Below are 20,864 nucleotides of genomic sequence, written 5' to 3'. Positions count from 1 at the left end.
TTGCGTGGGCAACAGCCAGGGTCCCAAAGCGCTAAGCTGCCTTGCACTGGGCTGCACTGAGCTGCCTTGCACTGGGAAGCATGACCAAGCCGTGCTGGGTCAGCCCCTCAGCCCCCAAACCTGCAGGAACATGGGAGGGAGGGCACTGCCTTCGGGCCTTCGCTTGGTGAAGGTCTCTGTCTCTCTGGTTTGTGCTTCAGCTGTCTCACCTGTGGAGAGGGGACAACCTGGTTTTGCTAGGTTTATCAGGAGGGCTGTGTGGATGGAAATTGTTACCTGCTCTCACCGATGATACATTCAGATGTGCCCCAGGGCTGAGCTCCTCCCAGCTGCTCCAGGGGCAAACCAGGGGTAGCAGAGAGGACAGGAGCCTCACTTCCCTGTCCCGTGTCCTGCCTCCAGAGAGTGATAGAGTCCTGGCAAGTTTCTCATGACTTAGTCCCTGCCCAGCCCTGCCTCCCAGCTGGTAGTTCAAGCACTGGTGGTGTAGGGCTGAGCCCTTTGGCTCAACTTGCCCAGCAGCACCTCGACACAAATCTGGGGAGAAGCCACAGGACTGCCCTGCACCTAGGGTCTTGTGGTGTGTGGCATTTTCTGGGGGTCTGACAGACAACATGCTCCTCTGCCCAATGCCCAAGAGTATTTCTGTCCCTGAACTAAACACACCAGGGCTCACACCTTCGGAGAGAAATAATTTGAGAAGACTGAGTACAGGAAAGGGTTTTTACAGGCTAGGAAGAGTCTGGGTGACATTTGCATAGCCATTTTCCAAAGGTCATGGGAAAAGGTTCAAAATAACTCCTTGCAAAGGTCTTCTGGTGCCTGAGGCACTATAGTGGCTGCTATTGTTTCAACAAAGCAAGGTGATAATACAGCAGCTGTGTTACTTAGTGCATCAGTGCCACCACTTCTGCTGCCATGCTGGGCTTGGAGGCAGATAACACATCAAAGAGACTGCCCCTGAGTTGCTGAGATAATGAAGATATTGCATAACTGGCTACACTGCCTTTACAAACAACATGCCCATTCACGTCTTCCATTAAAGAAAATGTTGTTTGTTGGGTTTCTCGCTTGCTTTTTTTTTTTTTTTTCCCTAATGCTTGCGTGTGAACAAGATGTCAGTTCCTTCCCAAGAACAAAGCAAGAACATGGTCACAAGCACGGAGATTTTGGCTTGGGCTCTTGGGAGAACTTACAGGGCACCTTAATGCTCTTAGAGAGTTAAGCAGATGGGTCCCCAACAATGGCTGGAAAGAGTAGGGCCAGAAAGCTCCCTGGGACTCTACTCGTCTGCTTTGCAGAATACAGGGGAACTGGGCTTGAGCCTCAAGCAGTTTTGTTATATCCTAGATGTGAATCCAATCAGCTCGATTCCGTCATTTGTATAAAACCAAACCTGCAAGACGAATGGACATACTCAAGCCACTTCTTATGGTACCTAACAGGATTGACTTGCTCCTAATGGTGCAACTTCCCTAGTTTGCAGGCTGAACGTTGCTGCCAGCTCTTCCCAGCACCACTACGGGAAGTCCGAGTCTAGCACATCTGTAAACAGTCTTGAAATACTCACCATTCTCTGGGGTTTAGATGCCACAGCAGGCACCCAAGTAAATCTTAAGTGCTAAAAGGGCTCAAGAGATCTCATTCTACTTAGAGGGCCATTTAGAGACTTAAGAAATTCCCACAAAGGCTGATACGTTGCACACAGAGAAGTCAGATTGCAAAATTCAGATTTCAAAGACACTTATGGAAACAGTAATGGCTTTGGTGGCTTCATGCTAAATAACAGGGGGAAGGTCAGTTGGTTTTTTGGATTTTGTATTCTGCTTGCAAGAAGTCCTTCTGGTAGTGAGGCTGACGATCAGGAATTAAGAGAACCTGTAAACAGGGATCAGAGAGGCGGCAAACACTGACAGTTCCCAACAAGCTCAATGGGAGCTGAAGGAGGAGCTAGTGTTTCTTGACTATATATATACATATATATACGTATACAATTCTATATATACAACTTCATAGTAACAGTGAGACTACAAATTGGTCTGGAGACATAAGGACATTTTTTTCAGATCTGTGGCTCTACCAAGCTCCCTTGCAAAGCAGTAACAGATCACAACTGCCTAAGATATGTACTACATTTACATGCTGCTGAGCCCATCTAAGCTGAGCTCCTTTTGCAATCAGTGGGGGTACACCACCGTTCAGTCTCTGCTTGTTTTCCACATGAGCCTATGGAAATGTTATTTTTGGAGTCTAGGAAATTTCAGGGTTGTCCACAACTATTGATTTTAACCACCTGCAAGACAAGCTTAAGGCAAGATTAGAAAACAGGCTGTCTCTGGAATGCAATTTGCAGCTTGGGTGCATATTCCTATTTGGGAAGGATTTGATAGGGTCTAGTTTTACTAGCTAGCAAGCTAGTTTTCAGCTAGCAAGTGATGGGATTGTCCTTTTCAGAAAGGCAAGAGAAAACAAAAAAGCCTTACTTTAACAAAGCTCATTCGAATTGTACACATCTTGGTCAGCTCATATACCACTTCAAAGCCATGGTTGACTGATTGGGCAAGCAGCTGGGCGAAGAGTTGGTTGTTGAATATCTTAAGGCTGCAGCCGCTGGGGATCTTGCAGACAGTGGCTGGGTGGAAGCCATGCTGATAGTTACAATTGCGGCTCTGCACAAAAATACTGCTGTCACTGACACATTCAGCATAAACTTCCCCGCCGACATAGTAAAGATGAACACCTCGAGAAAGAAAACAAGACAGGTATTATTCCTCCATTGTTCACAACACGTTATATCAGTAATTTAGTTTGTTTCTGTGAATTTTTTAACTATTTCACTGGTGTGGACATACAAGGCCAGTATCATTCCAGGCACTCAGTGCCTACACCATGTCTTTTAAAAGACAGTACACTTTGTGTATATCCATGTATCTGTGCATTCATCAGCATTAAGAGGAAATTGTCAAAAACAGTATTTCGAGGTATTGGTACAGGAAAAAAAAATCTCAATGTGATATTTTGCTTTGTTTCTCTGTGAATATTGGCTTACTTCTTTAACCCAACAGCATGGAACTTTATGATACACACACGCACATGTGTATACACACACAAAATGTCAAACATATGTCAGCCATATACAAAGTATGGATCCGATCTGTCAGAGAACTGACAAGTCTGTTACACATTACACATCCACATCTATTTGGTTTGAGCACAGGCACGCTGACCAAGACCCACTTCGTTGCACGCTATGTACTACTACTGGATCCTATCTGACGCAGCTCAAACACAGCATGGTGTGCCCTTAAAAACAGCTTTTCTGTATTTTATCCACCACATCAGAACCACATATTTACATTTGCATGTCCCTGACTTACTCACCAGATCTTTCACGTTCAAAGCAACCTTTAGCAAGAAACTGACTCATTTCCAGGTGGACTTCCCAGTGCCTGAATGCCTTACCAACACTACCTCCCAAACTTTTACCATGCCTTGGGAAATTAAGATGGAAGCATTTCTATCCATTCAAGAACTCCAGTCCCCCCAGACATCTGCTTGCATGAAGATAAATATAAAGTGGTGGGAGAATTGTTCTTAGCCCAATTTGGCAACCTTAAGGTTAGAGATCTGGTGTAAGCTAATTGTGTTGATGCCTTCCTCAGCTGATAGATGATGAGAGGCACAGCAACCTGTCGATTCACTCCATCCACCACAGAAAGTAGGTTCACAGACAGCTCAGACTGATGGAAGTCTGTGCTGGTGCTGAAAAGTCTCTCTCCCCATGTTCCTGATGCTTTTTCCCACACCTGCTTTCATGCTGGCAGCAAGGCTTGGACACTGGGCAGCCACCCAGGTCAGGGAACTGAACCCAATGAAAACTAACTTAAAAACAAACAAAAGGAAACAACAAAGATTTATTTGCAGTGAGATCTTCATCAGTGCCAGCATGGCCATGGGGACCCAGGCTGCTTAAACGTGAGCATGAAACCACACCCTGAAGGGGACCGAGTCATCCTGTGAAAATGAGATGAACGGCCTGGAGCGGTGGAAGAATTCAGGCCTCTTTTCACATAAAAACCACCACTAAAAATAATAAAATCCTCCCTACTCCCAGGTATGGCATTCAAACTCTGACATATAAATGCACACATTCAGACTCTAAGTGGACTGTCTGCAAAGCTAGTGATAACTATGCTTTTTAATAATTCAGTCATAATTTTCTTCATTCCGGTTGTCTTTCATACAAAAAGACTGGTTACACGTTCCCAGCCTCTGTTCCTGATTTTGTGGTCATGACAGCAAGGGGCAGCGGCACATCCTGAAAACAAAAACAGCCTCTGGAGACAAGTGGGAAAGGCTTGGGGAAAAGCAGGTTGAGTGGGAAAGGGATCTGGGAAAAATACGCTCTCCCATAGACTTCCAGAGTGACTCAGACAAGAACCCTAGTCTGTCTTCAAGCCATCACTTGACTTTTACTTCTGTGCACCCACGAGATCTCAAATTAGATGTGAGTGACAGGGAGGTGTGGCTCGCAGCACAAGCTCTTATTGCACTGGGAACACAGGTGAGACTACAGCTCCATCAGGCCAGTCACCAGCTCCAGCCCAGCTGCGCCAGGTATCACGGGGAGGTGCACTCTGCGGCTGCTATTACGTGACCTAAGGCTCCTTTCCCTCCCGTGGACGGGGGATGAAAGGGAAGGACATTAGATACTAAAACCACAAAGGCTCTAGCTGACCCTGATGGAGTCCGTGTAACTGCCTGAAATAAACAGTGAGAGCAAAGGGGAAGGAGAGAAGGACAAGGACATAAACGATGTCCTTGACCTCAGATCTTCAGGTGTAACTACTTATTTAGGGTGATTCTAGGTGCAAAGCTTTAAAGGCTGGATTTTCAGAATATATTGAATACCCAACTTCCAAAAAAAAAAAAAAAAGAAAAAGAGAATGTTTCCAAAGGCATCACCCAAACTGCATACTGCAAAAACAAAAACACAAAAGTAACTTCTGAAAGCTGAGGCTATAATTTTCTTTTTCCTTGTGGACTTTTTAAAAGCAATAAATACAGCAGCACTGAAATGTCAGTGTGCATTTCCATTCTTCTGGTATTCATTCGCCAGAGACAAGCACCCTGAAGGAAGGCATCCAGCTGAATGCATGCTTGGAGAAGGCCAAATCAAGGGCCCATATGTTTTAGCAGGATTTCATTGCTCTCTGCAGAAAGTGGAGGTTCAGCAATCTCCAAGCATCCACATCTTTTTGCCACTCTGATCAGAAGTCCTCTTTTTGTCCTTGAAGTCTGACTGCTGAAACAGGTCCAATTGCTAGTAGATGTTGCATTGTGTTCTGGATTGTTTTTAGCTTTGATGTGGTATTTCCAGGAAACCGTTTCACGCTGATACACTAGATGACAATTCAATCGCATATCCTTATCCTACTGAGCTAATCTTGTTTACTCACTCTTTTTTTCTCCCCTGTTAACATGTGACAATTGTATCCATTTCAGTAGCTTTCATCTGTCCAGCGTGCCTTTGAACTACAGGCTTTTGGAGCTGCTCTGTGCTCTTCTGCAGGCCTGTACTGGTGCCACTTCTATTCCACTTGAACATGTGTTTTTTTAAGATTTGCATAAACAGGGAAGAGCATTAAAATTAAGGATCTCAGATACACTAAGCTTCTCTCTGGGCAGCCTGCTCCCTTCCCTTGGGCAGATTCCTAGTGTGAGACTTAAAAGGACTTTTAATCAATGAAGGCACATCTTCAGATTTGAAAGGATGAGGACCATTAGCATTTACCTCATATTCTTCCTGTTCTGTCTCTTCCTCTTTTGGGGCAGAAATTCACAGGATGTAACATCCTCAAATGACAGCTTTGACCAGGATCTTTTGTCATTCTTCTTTTAGGGCCGGGCTCAGCTTTGATCTACACCCCTTTGACGGCTTATGCTGATAGAGAAGCTTTGCCTTGTTTTCTGAGTACGTTGGAACTAGACGTGCAACTCCTTTCCACTGCTCACCTCACACCAAACTACTCCGTGACACTTGTCCTAGACACATCACGCTAGCTTCACACTGCACATTTGCAACACAGATCCTTCTTTTCCTTCTGGAACAAAGTGCAAGAGCTAAGCACAATGTCTCCGGCACCAGCCTTCGGGTTCACTGGTGTTTGTTAAAACTATGTCACATTTGTCTCAGACCTTCCTCGTACACCGTCATTCAACACTAGACTATCAAGAGCCAATTAAAATACTGCTCTAGGCCTGGGAAATGAGGTGAGGTTGACAAGATAATAGGAGTGGAACAATTAGAGTTAATTAGCCCAGTAGGGAATCCATTCCCAGGCAGCTACTGGTGAGAGGCTGGGCTGGCAAGATAATGAGTCTAGACTGGATATACCAGAACAAGCAAAGCTTCATCTGCACAGAGAAGTGGCCAGCACAGGGCTTCTGACTCACTACAGCAAACAACAATAAATTCTGGGAGAATATCAGGCCCTACACAGCCCTAACGAGCTGGGATGGAGCGTGTGGAGCCATGCGTATCCAGGTGAGGTCTCATCCTACATGCCACCAGTAACCTCTGAGCTGGTGTGCCCAAGATGTGCACACACCAGAAGAGGAGCACACAAGACCTGCTGGAGGCAGAATCCATGACTTGGTTTTACTAGTGAGAAGCTGATGAGGAAGGGAATCAGATTGGACTGATTTTCTTAAGTTGCTACGGGGAAAAAGCTACAAAGGCAACTCTTGTAGAGTTCTTCAGCTAAATAGCTCAACTGCTAAGTGTTTCATCCATCTCCCTTTGTTATTTGGTGGTAGGAGAACCAGCCCTGAGGCACCAGCAATTATCCTTTTAGTGGCATTTCAATGGCAATATTCCCAGTTGCCAGAAGCTCTAATAAATAAAATGAAAATACATACTGCTAAATTAGAACATACAACTATAAACAACATTTTTCTCTTTGCTGGCCAAGTAAATAGCTTTTGTAAGGAGCTACTCTGCTGATTGTTATCCAGTCAGAAAAGGATCAGCTGCTTTTCTTCTATTTCAGAAGTAATCTCAGCTTTGTTTTTAAGACAAACACAGCTAAATTTGTTAATGCAATGTATAGCTCTTTCAAGCTCTGAATACTCCCAAGGAGAAGGGATTTTCTCTTACCTTTTCCTATGTGTCTCCTGGTGTTTTCTATAGTAGAATTGCGGTTTACGTTTGAGAGCAGTCCCAGGCAGAACCTGTTTTTGTTATTTGAGGGATCTGTAAATCCATCTATGAGGATACTTCGAGAGGAAGCCTGGAAAGTCTCCCCTACCCTGTTGTTGAGTTCATAGTATGCAACTGAGCACCAGTGTTGGGGTTCCTCATAGCAAACAGGCCGAAAGTCTGTAGGAAACAAAATTAATCAGCCGCTCAGGTCTCAGTAATACTTTTAAAACAATCATTCTCTGTCTCTTTTCCTCTCTCCTCCCCCTTCCATCCTCCCAGCTCTTCATCTAAACAGTCACTTATGTCAGGCTTTATCTCAACAGCAGCTTCTGTTTCTTCTTAATTTTATGATTGAAGCTCCAAATGTGCAAAGGGCTGGTATTCCAGCTTAACTCTAAGCCTCTGAGGAGTCCCACTTGTTCTTAAAAGTGATAACTCCAATGCATTAAATTAAGCACATGCTGACATTCCTTGCTGAACTGGGACCCAACCTCTACACTGAAAATAGTAAGGGATACATCTGCTCTGCACACCAGCAGCAGCTAGGGATGACAGATGGGCTCAAAGCAAGTCAAAACTGAGCCAAGCCTTCAGTCTAGTACCAAACGCTGAAGTTCAGAAGTAATCAATCACTCCCCCCCAAATTTTTTGCATGCTTTGAGGCTTTCTGCTTCCATGTGGGACTGTAAGTGGAAATGTCATCAAGGTCATTTCTTTCGGATCTAAACCCTGCCCAGGTTTTCTAACTCAGAGACGAAGACTCAATACCGTAACAGAATCTCTGAGCCTCATTCGTCCTGCAGGAATTAGTGGGAAACTTTATCCTGCCTGCCTCCCACAGGCATGTGAGACCTCTTGCCCCCAGAGCACCTTTGTGCTCAACCTCTAATAAAATTCCAACTAAGATTCACTGTGGCAGTGATCAGAGATGGCAAATTATGGTAAGGAGATTAAAATCTCGACAATTTACTTTAAAATATTGGTGTCTGATAACTAGTAATTATCCAGCCGTTCTGTGTACTCATCTGTTATTAACACTACCATCCTCAGCTTGCTTCTCCTCTGGTTCTCTGACAAATACGTGTTACTTCATGGTTCAGAAGCCTGGCATTATTTGTTTAATGTGCTTGTGTGTGCAGAATTCAGTCCATATGCTCTAAAGGACATTTGTTTAGGACTGCAATACACTGGACTACAAGGACAATGGTAGTTTTTCTTTTACAGCAGGAGGAAGCCAGAGGAAAACACAGCAAAGGAACTCAATTCCCCCATGCTGCTCTGCAGCAGTGGCCTTCAAAGGGTGGAGGATCAGCATCACCTGCCTTAATAGTCTGGAGGTAGCAGAGACCACACTGGAGAGGTCATTAAGATGCTTTGAGAGGGGGGAGGAATATCCCAGTCCCTTCTACTCTAACCACCCATGCACTTCCCCACTACAGAATCTTTTATATAAGGACATAGAGTTTGGCTGTCTGTAAAAACCTTTTTGTACTTCACTAGAATATCTCCTTTTCCATTCTAGCCAGTCACTAACGTAACATTAACACAAAGATGGTAGTAAGAAAGTTCCCAAATGTACAACTTTAAAGTACATGAAAACCACAACTAAAGGTGATAAAGAAAGTTTTGATATTGATAATGCTCTTTTGTGTTGTATTGCCTCTCCATCCTTGATTTGATATCTCTGTCTTTACAATGTAGATAACACTGTTTGCCTTCATTAACAACTTTCTCATTGTAGTAATCCATGGACGCAAGTAAGGTCTAAACTCTGTAACTCTGCACATAAGTCACTGAATTCTTAGATCATCCTATTCTGCTAGCTAATGGACATGCAGGAGTACATAGCCTTATCCTCAAACTGTCTGAGACCTATTGTTACAGATCACTGAACCTCCTAGTTCAAATAATATTTTTTTGCTTAACATTTTTCTTTGAAGAATAGTACAAATAGTTATTTACTTTCAGTTTCTCCATCGGCAGATTTACCTCCATTGGGCAAAGACAGTACTAGTTGGCTTTCAGATATTGCATCCATTGACCGCCCATTTAAGTTTCCTGGAGTTTCTCTTGCATGGTAAGGTGGGGGTGGAGTTTCCACTGTTAGAAAGAAGGAAAGAAAGAAAAGAAAGAAAAGAAACCCAAATCAATACCTTGGTCAATGCTCCCCAGCATTTCCTGGTGGATACTTACCACTTCTTCTGCACTGTTTAGCTAGAAAAAACAAAGCACAGATCTGAACCTGACTGCAGTATCCAGATTAAGACCAATATATGTTCAGGAAGAATGGCAAGGGAGAGCAATCGTGTTGGACTTGGTACACTTGAAAGAAGGAGGAACAGTCACAACAGTGCCTCAGGCCCAGAGCACTGTCCTGCCAAGTCCTCTGGTAATGCAAGTGGTTACACTAAGAAAGCAAAGCAGTTTGATCCTTCAGTTCCAGACTTCTCTCCTAAATGTAAAACCCTTGCAGAGGATGATTTAAGAGCAGAAGCTAACTGTAATTGCTCCTCTGGGAGAAAGCTTGCTTTCTTCACAGACTATAAAGAAGGCCTATGGAAAGCCTTCTAAAGTGCGAGTTGGCAAAACTACCTCCGGATTTGTCCTTTTCATCTCTGTCCTAGAAGGGAAGCACAGCCCTCTTCTGATTTGTTCAGTCTCCCATCAAAGAGCAATGGAAATGAAAGAAAAACGTGGAGAAAAAGTACCAACTCACAACCTGCCCAGACCCTGGTTCGTTTCCTTTATGGCACAGCAAGCTGGAAAACGTAAAGCAGCTCTCCGTAGTGGGGATTCTCAAGAAATGCAGGAGGCTTTACGAAGTCAAAGTGACCTTGTTTTCATATTGGAAAATGCCGATGTTCACTACATAAATTCTGAAAGTATGAAGTGAAGAGAAATTCAATGGACCTATGTGCAAGTTACAGTGATATGTGAGCCTAAAGGGTTAAGGGTATCTTTAAGAGAAGTCCAGGGTTTAACCCAGGTCCAAGCTGAAATTTCCTCTTGTGTATGGGGTCTGTTGACTGGCCCTCAAAACACAGCAACTTCACCCAGAGTGGATAAATGCGGACTGTCTCATAGGATAACCACTGAAACTTCTAAATATGCATTGCACGGGAATGTTATTAATTCTATTCAAGTAGTGCTCATGATTTAGGAATTTCATACACTATACAATATTCCTAACATACAGAGGGCATACCATTCCCACAGAAAAAGCAGCAAACTAGGACAATAAAACAAAATCAAGAAACAGTGGAAGATAATACAAGTTACAGAAAGAAATAATGTGGTTATCCAGGTATTTTGATGTCTACACCTAAGATAGTCACTATGAACTTTCCTAAAGAAAAATGGGTATTTCCAGACATGGTGCATCTCAGCTACGTTAGACATGTACCCTAAGAGGAAACGAATCTTGTTCTAGGAGTGCCTATTTTTCTCTGTTGACTACAGAGAGCATATAAACAATTGCATCAGATGCAGAAATTTGCATTGTTGACATCTATATTTGGTGTCATCCATCCCACTCAAGGTTCTTGATCTAGTCCTAGTTTGCCTTACATAGTTCATCCCTGATCGTTACACAGGCAAATTATGTTTATCAGCATTCACTGTGCTGTGACATACTGAAGCTCAGGTTGAGCCACTTACATTTTTAAGTAGCTTTGCCAGGCCCCAAGTTCAGTTAAATCACACGAGTCAGAGTCATTATGTACTTTGCAATGGTCCTGATTTACCTGTCAGAACCAGCTCCATTAAATCCAGCTCGGTTACAGAGAGGTGAAAGAAAAAGATGGGAGAAGACAAACAAGTCCTACTACTCTCTGAAGTGTTTGGATGTTGCTAAGTATGAGTTAATCTCAACTACAGATCTGGAGAAGAAATGAACAGAAATCCATTGAGTGTACCGGGAAGGGAAAAATGTTGAAAGTGTCCGGCTTAAAAGGAAGTTAAAATACTACAAATACCTTGTGAAAATAAACATCTTTCCTGCACTTAAAATAAGAACAGATATATCATTAAGGACATGAATTTAAATGCTTTGTAGTTGACACTTTAAAACATTAATCTACAGTGTTCTGACCTGAATTCATCCTTGTGAAAAAGCTGAGATTGCTGAAACTATTTCAGTTACAACAAAGTGCAGAAGTGAATTTCCACCATGCTTTGATATTAAAGCTAGCTCTCAGCTGTGTTGCATGACACCTTCTTCATATATTTAACAGTAAAAGAATAGTTAAATTTTTGGTAATTAGAGCAATACTAAGTAAGGAGTTCACAACACAAACAATCTGAGTGTCTTGACCCTGATGAATTAGGAACTGTGGAAATGTGAAACACATTTCAAAGTCATGGGTATTTGCCTGGTAGCTTCACCAAGTGTTGGATTAGATTATTAAACACCTTAACTTCCTGAAGTTTGCAGTCAGTGGGATCATCATATATTAAAAATAATTGCTGTGTGTTGATTTCCCCATTTTATTCTGTCTCTCTTGGTGTTTGTAAAGATCCCTATCCTGACCACTTCCATTAAAGTTGCCTGATACAGGCGTTGCAAATGGTCTTTTCCATGGATTGTCCCAGAAGCTTGGATGGGCAGCCCAGGGCAGAAGGTGGCCAGGCACACCTGCTCCTCTTTTGAACTTCTCCCTTACAGTAAACATGAAAGTTTATTCAGGCACTTCAGGAGTGGAATGACTACAGCCCTCAGTTCCTTGAGCCTCCATTAGAAGGAGGGAGACAATACTAAGAGACAGTCCCAAGAAATCCCATTCCAAATCCATCCTGTCCAACATTTCAATCTGTAGCTACAGTCTGGAGGGAGCACATAGAATTGCCTCCTGATCCCAGGCCCTGGCAAAAGCCTCGACAGCCTCTGTTGGGATGTCTGAGAGCTCGTTCTTACCTGTGAGCTGATAGGGACTCCCTGGTCCAGAAGAGCTTCCTGGTGAGTTGGGGTAGCTGATGCTGTTGGGCGACTGGGAGAACATGTGGCTGGGTGATGATGGAAAAGGGGTGCATGGGGGATGCTGGAAAGAATCAGGGTAGGTGGCATTGTGTGGCATCAGAGGCTCGCTGTGCAGAGAAGTATTTCGAAACTTGGCAAGGAGGCTGAGGTGAGGGTTAAACTCGCTGTGTCTTGGAACGAGTACAGGAGGTAGGACTGAAAATAAAAACAAGAATGGAGAAAAATCGATTTAAACTGCACTCCTGAGAGTATCTCTCTTCGTAAGTCAAAAAGAGCTATATTCCATGCTACCCAAATATTGCTGTCTATATACAAGTCACTGAACGGCAACAAACCTGTCCAAAAACAAGAATCAAAACATGATTTGGGACCCTTTTTCCCAGATTTGCAGCCAGCTTCTGCATTTCCATGTGAAGAATATGGACTCATTCCTGACTTAAGCAAGGTACCATAAAATTCACATGTACAGCATGGGCACACAGCCCTCTTACAGAAATGCAACAGACACATTCCTCCGTCTCGAAATTACTTTTCCTTCCTGAAAGGATGACAGTATCAGGGGTTTGCTTAATATTATAATCAGATTTTGCCAAAATCAGAGCCAAGTTTAATATCAATTAATAGCAGTCTGCAATACACGGCATTATTTTACCACCAGATTGGCAAAAAAAAAAAAAAAAGCACAGACCAGAAGCTGGAGACTAGATTTAAAAGGTTTTCAGGTACCTGAAAATGCTGCCAGCCAGACAGTGGGATCTTTAAAATGAAATGTAAATGGCAATTGAAATATTGCAGTAATATTAATCTATCTCTTGCAATATAGTTAGAAAAGATCTAGCATGAGGAGACAAATGTCAATGATTGATAATTGGGACGTGAAAAATGCAGGTCAGAAAACTGAAAGCCAAATTCATCTGTGTAAAATAGAAAAATAATAGAAATTATGCTTCTAATAGAAGAAAGCATCTCTCCTCACTAAATCTTTTCATTTGGATCTTACACTGTGCTGTAATATTGCAGCACTGTGAAAGCCAAAGTTCACCTGAATGATTTTGGATTTTGGATTCTGACAGATCAGGAGTAAAAGCAGAACTGGAGCCAAAACACTTTTAGAAACCCTCCTAGGTGACCTACCTACAAGATGTAGCCCTGAGGCTGGAACGCAAGGAAGCTTGCTAAGTATTTCTGTACATGGGAGTTCAGCTTTGGGCTTTAACTGGGTCCCTCTGTAGTCCCTGCAGGAGGGGGTAATAGCACCTATAACGTACCACAAGACTTCTCTTTTAGTCACTAGCTCATTCAGCACCTAATTGCCTTTGTTAAGGCCTTAAACACAGGCAGGGGAAATGAATCTCCAAGATCTAAAAGCAAGAACAGAAGATAGGGAGGCAATTTGGGTTCTTGTGACAAGGATGAATTGTCCCAACAACGGGAACAATCCTGCAGGCTTGTATCGATTGACCTGGTGTTGAGTTCCTCTGGCCTAAAACCCAGCCTCACATAATCTTTCAGTCCATCCTTACCGGCTTACGGAAACAAACAGCAACGGGCACCCTTGGTTGTAAATGCTGACACAAATATATTGTCTGAACGTGTTTAAACATATTGTTTGGGCCCAAGAGCTCCGTCTAGGTAAGGCCAATTCTTTTTAGGTAGGTTAGCTAGCACCTTTAATTACAGCGAACTCTCGTTTATCCAGTGTAATGAAAGAGAGGAGTAATTGCTATAAAGCAACCAGAGAGATAATGCAAAACATGTGCATGAGAAGAGGCTGCAGGAACACCCTCCTTGGGAGATGAGCACCCACTGCTTGCAGGGAGAGCTGGGGCTGTTTTGGTAGGAGGAGCTGTGCCTGGTCCCAGCAGCAGCTCAGGTCCCTGCTCGGGCTGGGCCAGGGTTAAGCCACGCTCCTGCCCAACCACTGGCATGTGCCATCGGAGAATTTGACAGTCACCTGTGAAGTGAAGCACTGAGCACTAAAAACTTAAAAAAAAAAAATGGAGTGATGGCAGGGGTTCACTGTAGAAGTTAACTTCTTACCCGCCAGAACTCCGGGGATGCCTCCACACCCAGCAGAGGTGCTGAGCAGTGCTGGCACCTCCACGCGGGTACCGCTGCTGGGGAAGCTGCTTTCCTCAGCCCTGTGAGAACTCAGAGCAGATCCTTTTCTAAATGAGGGCTGAGAATGGAGATGTGTGAACAGCACTTGCCAGGGAAAGCCATTGACTCGCCCTGAGTGAGTCAGCAAGAGGAATTTTCAGGCCTTGAACTCATTCCCAGCTCTGACCAGGGCACTCTTCATTTCTGCTCCTCCTCTGTACAGTTTTTGCCACCTCACTCAATCTTTCCACTGACTGCTCTGTGGCTGCCTAGAGGGCTGAAGCCTCTGTGGTGGTGAGGAATTCAGAGATTTTTTTTTGTTTGTTTGTGGCTTTAAAAAAAAAATCCCCTGAGGGCCTTGTTCTCCGTGTTCCTTTGGTAACGGAGGTCGCCCTCCAAGGCTCAGCCATTCTGAAGGAATTGTGACCAAAGGCATGAGACTGAGTGCATCAGGGTCAGTCTGTCCTGCATTTTACCTGCAAGTTACCTGCATTTTGCTACTCAGTGGGGTCTTTTTCTTCTACCTGCTATTCAGAGCCAAGATCCTTCCTTCTGTGTATCCCTAAGTGTTCACAGACCATAGAATCACTTTAGAATGGTTTGGGTTGGAAGAGACCTTAAAGCCCACCCAGTCCCAACCCCCTGCCATGGGCAGGGACACCTCCCACCAGACCAGGTTGCCCAAAGCCCCATCCAGCCTGGCCTTGAGCACCTCCAGGGATGGGGCATCCACAGCTTCTCTGGGCAAAGAGAATCTTTTGACAACCTTTGTTCAACTGAAGGCAAACACAGGCATGTCCCAAGTCCTGCCACCACTGCCTCTCCTGCTCTAGGCTCTCTCCTGTTCTCCTCAGCTGCAACAATTCTTGCTAGAAACCTGGCTGGGACTGTGGTTATTGAGCCTGTGACCTCAGGTGCTAGCAAGCAAGCTGTCTGCCTCACTATTTAATTCCAGATACAACATCCGTGCTACTGCTTCTGACACATCAGCCCATCTCTGCAGAGTCCACTACCTTCAGAGGTCCATCCTCTGGTGAGACCCACATGTTCCACCTGTTCACTATGCCCAGGACCATTGACAAACATCAGACACATGGCCAACAGTAAGACCATCAGGTGGTCTTCTAACTGGGAAGATACCACACTGCAGTCCTACAGGGGGCTGATGAAAGCTATCAGTTGGTCTAAGTTCACTTTGGCTCCTGCTATCTACAGCCACAGTGCACATCAATGATCTCATATAAAAATAAGGTGAGTGTTTAGGTGGCTTTGTATTTTTCCAGAAATGCAGCTTCTACTGAAAATGAAACATCCAGACTTATGACAAGCCCTTCAAGAGGGAATCTAACCAAGGGAGTCAAACCATCATGCCTACCTCCTTTAGGCTAGGTGGCCTAACCCCTACCTGCACTGTGATGTTGCACAAATGGAGGAAATCTTTTTTTGTTTCTTTCCTAAACGGCACCTGTGGTCAGCAGACCTGCAAGGGGGAGATCCACTTGAGAACACCTGCAGCAGCAACGAAAGCCACACAACCTGTGCAGCACTGGTCAGCACAGACCGTGACATGGCTGGGCAGCCTGAGGACCAACACTCGCTGGTGAAGGGATCTGCCAGGCCATTTGAGAAGGGACGAGGCTCTCCCATCTTGGACACGACTCACTCATAATGGATAAAAGGTAATGGACCTGGCCACAGAGGGGCTGACTCGGCAAGACAGACTCAGTGATGAAAGTAAGCACCAAAAGGACAGACACTGGTATGGAAGTAATATGGAAGAGCCTAGATGTGGAAGATTTCCTGTAGGAAAAAAAAATAGGACTGTTGTTTGAGCGGACTGGCACCTAGATCAATCACTCCCAGCCTTTTTTGTGGCGATCTCAATGCTTCAACTTCCCCACCAAGCTCATTTCTTTTCTTCCCTCACCCCCCATTTGCAGCACTGCTTTCCGACTGGCCCCGAGCTGCGTTACTGCCACTGGCAGTGCTGTAAGCTGTTTCTCTTTCCCCCCCCAACACAAAGTGGTCACGTCAAAGGTGTCCAAAAGTTTTTGTGTGGGCCAATGCCAGCCAGCACAGGTCATGGCTGTGCTGGGGAGCATGCAGGCATTTCAGCAATACTACAGCCATGTTCCACGTACTAGTGCAGACACAGCCAGTCTGTTTCACTGGCTTAATGGTAGGGACATATTCACAGCTGAAACCTTTTGTGTATCAGCCTTGTAAGCCATTTAGCAGCTGCTGGGTCATCCCAGCACTGTTTCTTGTCGGTGAGCACTGACCAGATCAGAAGATGGGGGTTTAAAACAGCCCCGTGCAGAGCTGTCAGCCATGGCGCTGAGGAGACTCCATTAGCTACGCGGGAGTTACACCAGAAGAAATGAGAAGGCACTGGAGACTGCAGCTTTCAAGGAGAAAGATACACAACATGGGATATTTTATGAGCATCTTTTCTTAGTTTCTCGAAGAGTTTACGTTAGCAAGGCAGAAGATCAGCTCTTTCCACTGAAAACTGTTGACAACGTGCACCACTCCCCGCAGCTGTAAAATTTTAGTCGTGACAATGTTTACAGCAGCTCAGATACAACTTCAACATGACAGCTCTGCTGCAGTGGGTGGACTATCAGGAAGGGGAACAGCCCCTGTTTAACAAATGTTAACAAATGTCTCTCCCTTATTTCATCTGTGTGAAAAGAAACATCCCACAGTTCACTTATCTGATCCTAATGTCACCTCAGAGTAAAGTTCATGCCAGACAAAGAGTAATCACAGAATAATAAGTATACACTTACCAACCGTATCCATTAGTAAATTGAATTACTGCGATTTTTTGGCAGCAAGGGAGAGCTAGGTTAGACATTAGAAATCATTTTGAACTGCAAGGAGAGCAAAGCAATAGATTCTTTTGCCTGGGGAGGTTGTGGAGCCTCTATCGCATGGGATTTTCAGAGCTAATTAGAAAAACATCTGTCAGGAATGTAGCTGGCAATTAGCTTTGTCTTGGGAGTGGGGGGAGAGGGGAACAGGTTGACCGCTCGAGATCTCTACCCTGCTTTCTAAGATGCCTACAGAAGTCAACAGTGAACACTGCAATTTTATAACAGCTGTCTCATTGACACAAAGCCCAACTAAATGACCCTTCAGTCAGGTCAGAAGTTTTCAACGCTGACCAAGTCCAGTCTACACAGGATCATCGGTGGAAAAAAAATAATAAAGTTTTATGAGAACTTGGGGGATTTATTCCACATAAACTACCCACTGAGGCCATTAAATCCCACTGAAAGCATACCATCAGGCATTTTAAGAGGAGTCAACTGAGCTAGTTTCACAACCATGGCAAAACAAGCCATCTTACTGCAACTCTAATCTTTACAGAGAGCTATACCTTTTTCCTTTGGATCAATGAGACGATTTTTGGTTTTCAGACAATGAGGCATAAACCCAGCCAAGGTGGTAAGACCAGGCTGGTGCCCAGCCTTCATGCACATGGGCAGAGCAGTGACCTTGGTCTATAGGGAGAGGGTCTATAGGATGACCAGCACCCACATCCAAGAGAGGAACCTCGCTTTCAGCACCCTGGACAAGATCCTTCAGGGGTCCAAGGACACGTGGACCCCTGCCAGGAGCTCCTCATTGCACATGGCCATGACTGTGATGCCCCTGGGCAGGAAAAGAGCCAGGGTCCTTCACCATCAAACAGAGCCTGCCTCTTCAGATCCCAAAGGAGGACTTGTTAGGATGTACCGGGTACAGACCTGCCAGCACAAGAGCTAATGGAGAGATGTGAATCATTTGGAGGTGAAATAATTACCTGGGGTTTCCACCCGCCGGTAATGGTAGGGGTTAATGCACACTTCTTTCTGTTTGGAGCCAAATGGGAACTCGCAACATTCCAGTGGTTTCAATTCATGGTGAGACTGTAAATCAGGCCAGCGCCACACTCTGCAGTATATGACATGGGGCAGCCCCTTGCGGTGAGACACCTGCAGCCGCCCATCCAAGGAACGCGGGATCGTGACACATTTACTGGGCTGACCCGGGCAGCTTAGAGCCCTTTCCAGTTCTTCCATGGCACCCTTTTTCTTCTTTAACTTCTTCACCAAGGAATCAACAGCTTTTTCTGCCCACTTTTCCTCTTCATCTCCTTGTTTCCAGCCCAGCAGCCTTTTCACTGCAGGGCTGGTGAAGGAGAACAAGGAGCTGATAGGGGTGCTGGAGTGCATAAGAAGCAGAGATCACACACCAGTGTCAACGGAAGCACGAATCACTCTCCCGCCTTGCAAGGCTTGCAGAGTTTTTACAGTATTGAGATGGACGCTTCCTTCCAAGAGAGGATTTTGTATTCTCAGGTGCTGGTCACGAGTAGTCCAACAGGGTGGGTCTCAGAACTTCCCAAACATCAAGAAACTGCCGATGAAGCCTGGAATAACAACACAGCACAGAGTTAAGCTTCACACACTCCTTTCATTGTTCCTTCAGCAGCATATTTTGAAAGACAAATGATTCAAAATGTGCATTTAATTTTCAATCATTTTCTGCTTTTTTGTTTGTTTGTTTTGCTTTTGTTTGGTGGTGTTTATTTTGGGTCCAAGTCTCTCCTCCCCACTATCCTCCACACTCATTTTACAGCTGGACCTCAGAAAGTGTCCAGTCACTTTCACTTGTAGTCAGAGTTGAATGCAATAGGCAAATTGTTGCAGATTGGGGGTGTATTTATTGTGAAAGAAAATGTAGTGTTTTGCTTTTTTTTTTTCTATGCTGGTAGCTGTAGGTTCAGCTCATGCATCTTCTACAAAATTAAATCTGTAATAGCAAATTGTATGGGAGCAACAAGTAGGATATTTTTCTGTATTCAGCTCCTTCTCTGCCCCTCCAATCTCACTCTGCTTGTCAAGAGCTGTACAATATTAACTGTGAAATTCTTTTAAAATTCAACTACTCCCAGATTTCATTTAGTGCCTTGAAAGATCTATCACTATTCTCTAAGCTTATTTACATTGTCTCACTTTGCAAGAGAAAACCTTGTTTGCCCAGCCAGTCTGTTTGGCTGTCTCCAATAATTCAAAGTTTTTTGGATGAAAATCACAGGCTTTTGGACACAGACTGTACTGGATGGATCCTGGGTTGTTTCTGCTAGGAGCTGCTACTCTGACAAAGTCCAACAGAAAGAGTTTAGTTCTTGAGGGCTTTTCTTTGTTTTTATTTTACTTTTTTTTTTTTTCTTTTCTTAATGTAGCTGGAGCCAGTCTAATTTTAGCTGAAAATGACATATTTCCACTGACTGGAACTCTGAGGAAAAACGTCCTTGTATGTCAAGCTATTTACTGCTTTAAATATAGTCCATGGACCCCCTGTGCATACCAAGTCCAAAGGACTGCACAAAGCACTTAAAACGGGAGATGGAGGCAGCTGGTGAGTGGATGCCTCCGGAGCAGCAGCTCCGTGACCACCCTGTGGGAAGAGCAGGTCCTTCTCACCCCCACGCAGCCTCCGAGGAGACAGAGAGATGCTGCCTGGTGGTGGCAGCAGCAGGGCTTCCCAAACCGTGTTATTCTGCAGTATTCCTAAATTCACAGCGGTTAGAATGAGTTCAAAGGGCGCTTGGGGACACCAGTCAGGAGGCCAGTCCCAAAGCCTGGTTCCTGAGCAGGGTCTGACACCTCCAGCACCACCCAACCCTGCAGCACGCTCTGGAGGTCAAGGAGCACGCGGACAACGCTCTCAGCCACGTGGTTTAATATTGGGGTGGTCCTGCGTGGAGCAAGGAGTGGGACTCGATGGCCCTTGTGGGTCCCAAAGGACAGAGAGCATGAAGGAGCCTCCCTGGCATGTCACAAGCTCCAGCAGTGGCTGCTGCTCCACCAGGAGGTCCATACTCCAAGCACCAGGGGACAGGAGGTAGCGTGAAAATAGGGACAGAACAACTACAGAACTGGAATGGAGAGGAAACCCACCTTGCTTCACATGCCTACCACAGAATTAGGGTCAGGGTTGTGCAATTTCTTTATTTTTATTCTGTGTATGAGTCTGATTGTCATTAGACATTGAGAGAGGCTCTTGGTAGAGTACGGCAACAAGCACCCCACTTGCACCATTCAATAATCAATAAGCAGCCCCACAGAACTGCTCAAACTTAAACTTGGCCCAGCAAGCAAAGAGAAACCTCAGATCCTTGACTTCTCTCTCCCTCTGTATTTGCAAAAATCCTACAACCTGGAGCGTTTAACTGGATCATTGCAATTGCCACTGAATCAGAGCCGAAGTTTATTCCAGACACTTAGAAGGAACAAGTGAGAAAGAAATGAGCTCAGAATGATTTATCCCAGGAAAAAACCCTCGAGCTGTTTGTAAAACATACTGCGGATGAACTTTGGGGCCGGCAGGCCTCGTGGGATCGGGCTCAGCCTGCAGGGCTCCAGCTCCTCCCAGGTGCCTGTCCCTTGCTGCCCATCAGAGCCTGCAGAGAGCCCGCCGGTGGCTGCCAAAGGCTGGGATGGCTGCGGGTCAGCCCTGAGAGCAGCAAGAGAAAGAAAGGAGAGGCTGGGATGAAAGCCTGAGGTACCAGCAGTGGTGCAGGAGGCTCTG

The 20,864-nt window shown here is 44.8% G+C and overlaps 1 protein-coding gene across 2 annotated transcripts in view; it reads right to left on the bottom strand.

Moving 5' to 3' along the window:
• Positions 1–20,864, bottom strand: part of SMAD9 (SMAD family member 9) — a 42,400-nt gene that overhangs the window by 8,968 nt on the left and 12,568 nt on the right. Inside the window, exons 2-6 of one of the 2 annotated variants that reach the window (XM_027470553.3) lie at positions 18,091–18,699; positions 12,117–12,374; positions 9,194–9,304; positions 7,160–7,381; positions 2,484–2,740 (exon numbers count right to left, since the gene is read on the bottom strand). In XM_027470553.3, coding sequence (XP_027326354.1) covers positions 2,484–2,740; positions 7,160–7,381; positions 9,194–9,304; positions 12,117–12,374; positions 18,091–18,502 — 1,260 coding nt within the window. In that variant the 5' untranslated portion in view covers positions 18,503–18,699. Of the gene's footprint in view, positions 1–2,483; positions 2,741–7,159; positions 7,382–9,166; positions 9,305–12,116; positions 12,375–18,090; positions 18,700–20,864 lie in introns of both variants that reach the window. The other variant, XM_027470548.3, reaches the window with a different exon arrangement.

This window comes from Anas platyrhynchos, chromosome 1 (genome assembly GCF_047663525.1).
Source record: "Anas platyrhynchos isolate ZD024472 breed Pekin duck chromosome 1, IASCAAS_PekinDuck_T2T, whole genome shotgun sequence".
NCBI lineage: Eukaryota > Metazoa > Chordata > Aves > Anseriformes > Anatidae > Anas > Anas platyrhynchos.
This window is presented reverse-complemented; position numbering and strand designations above follow the sequence as displayed.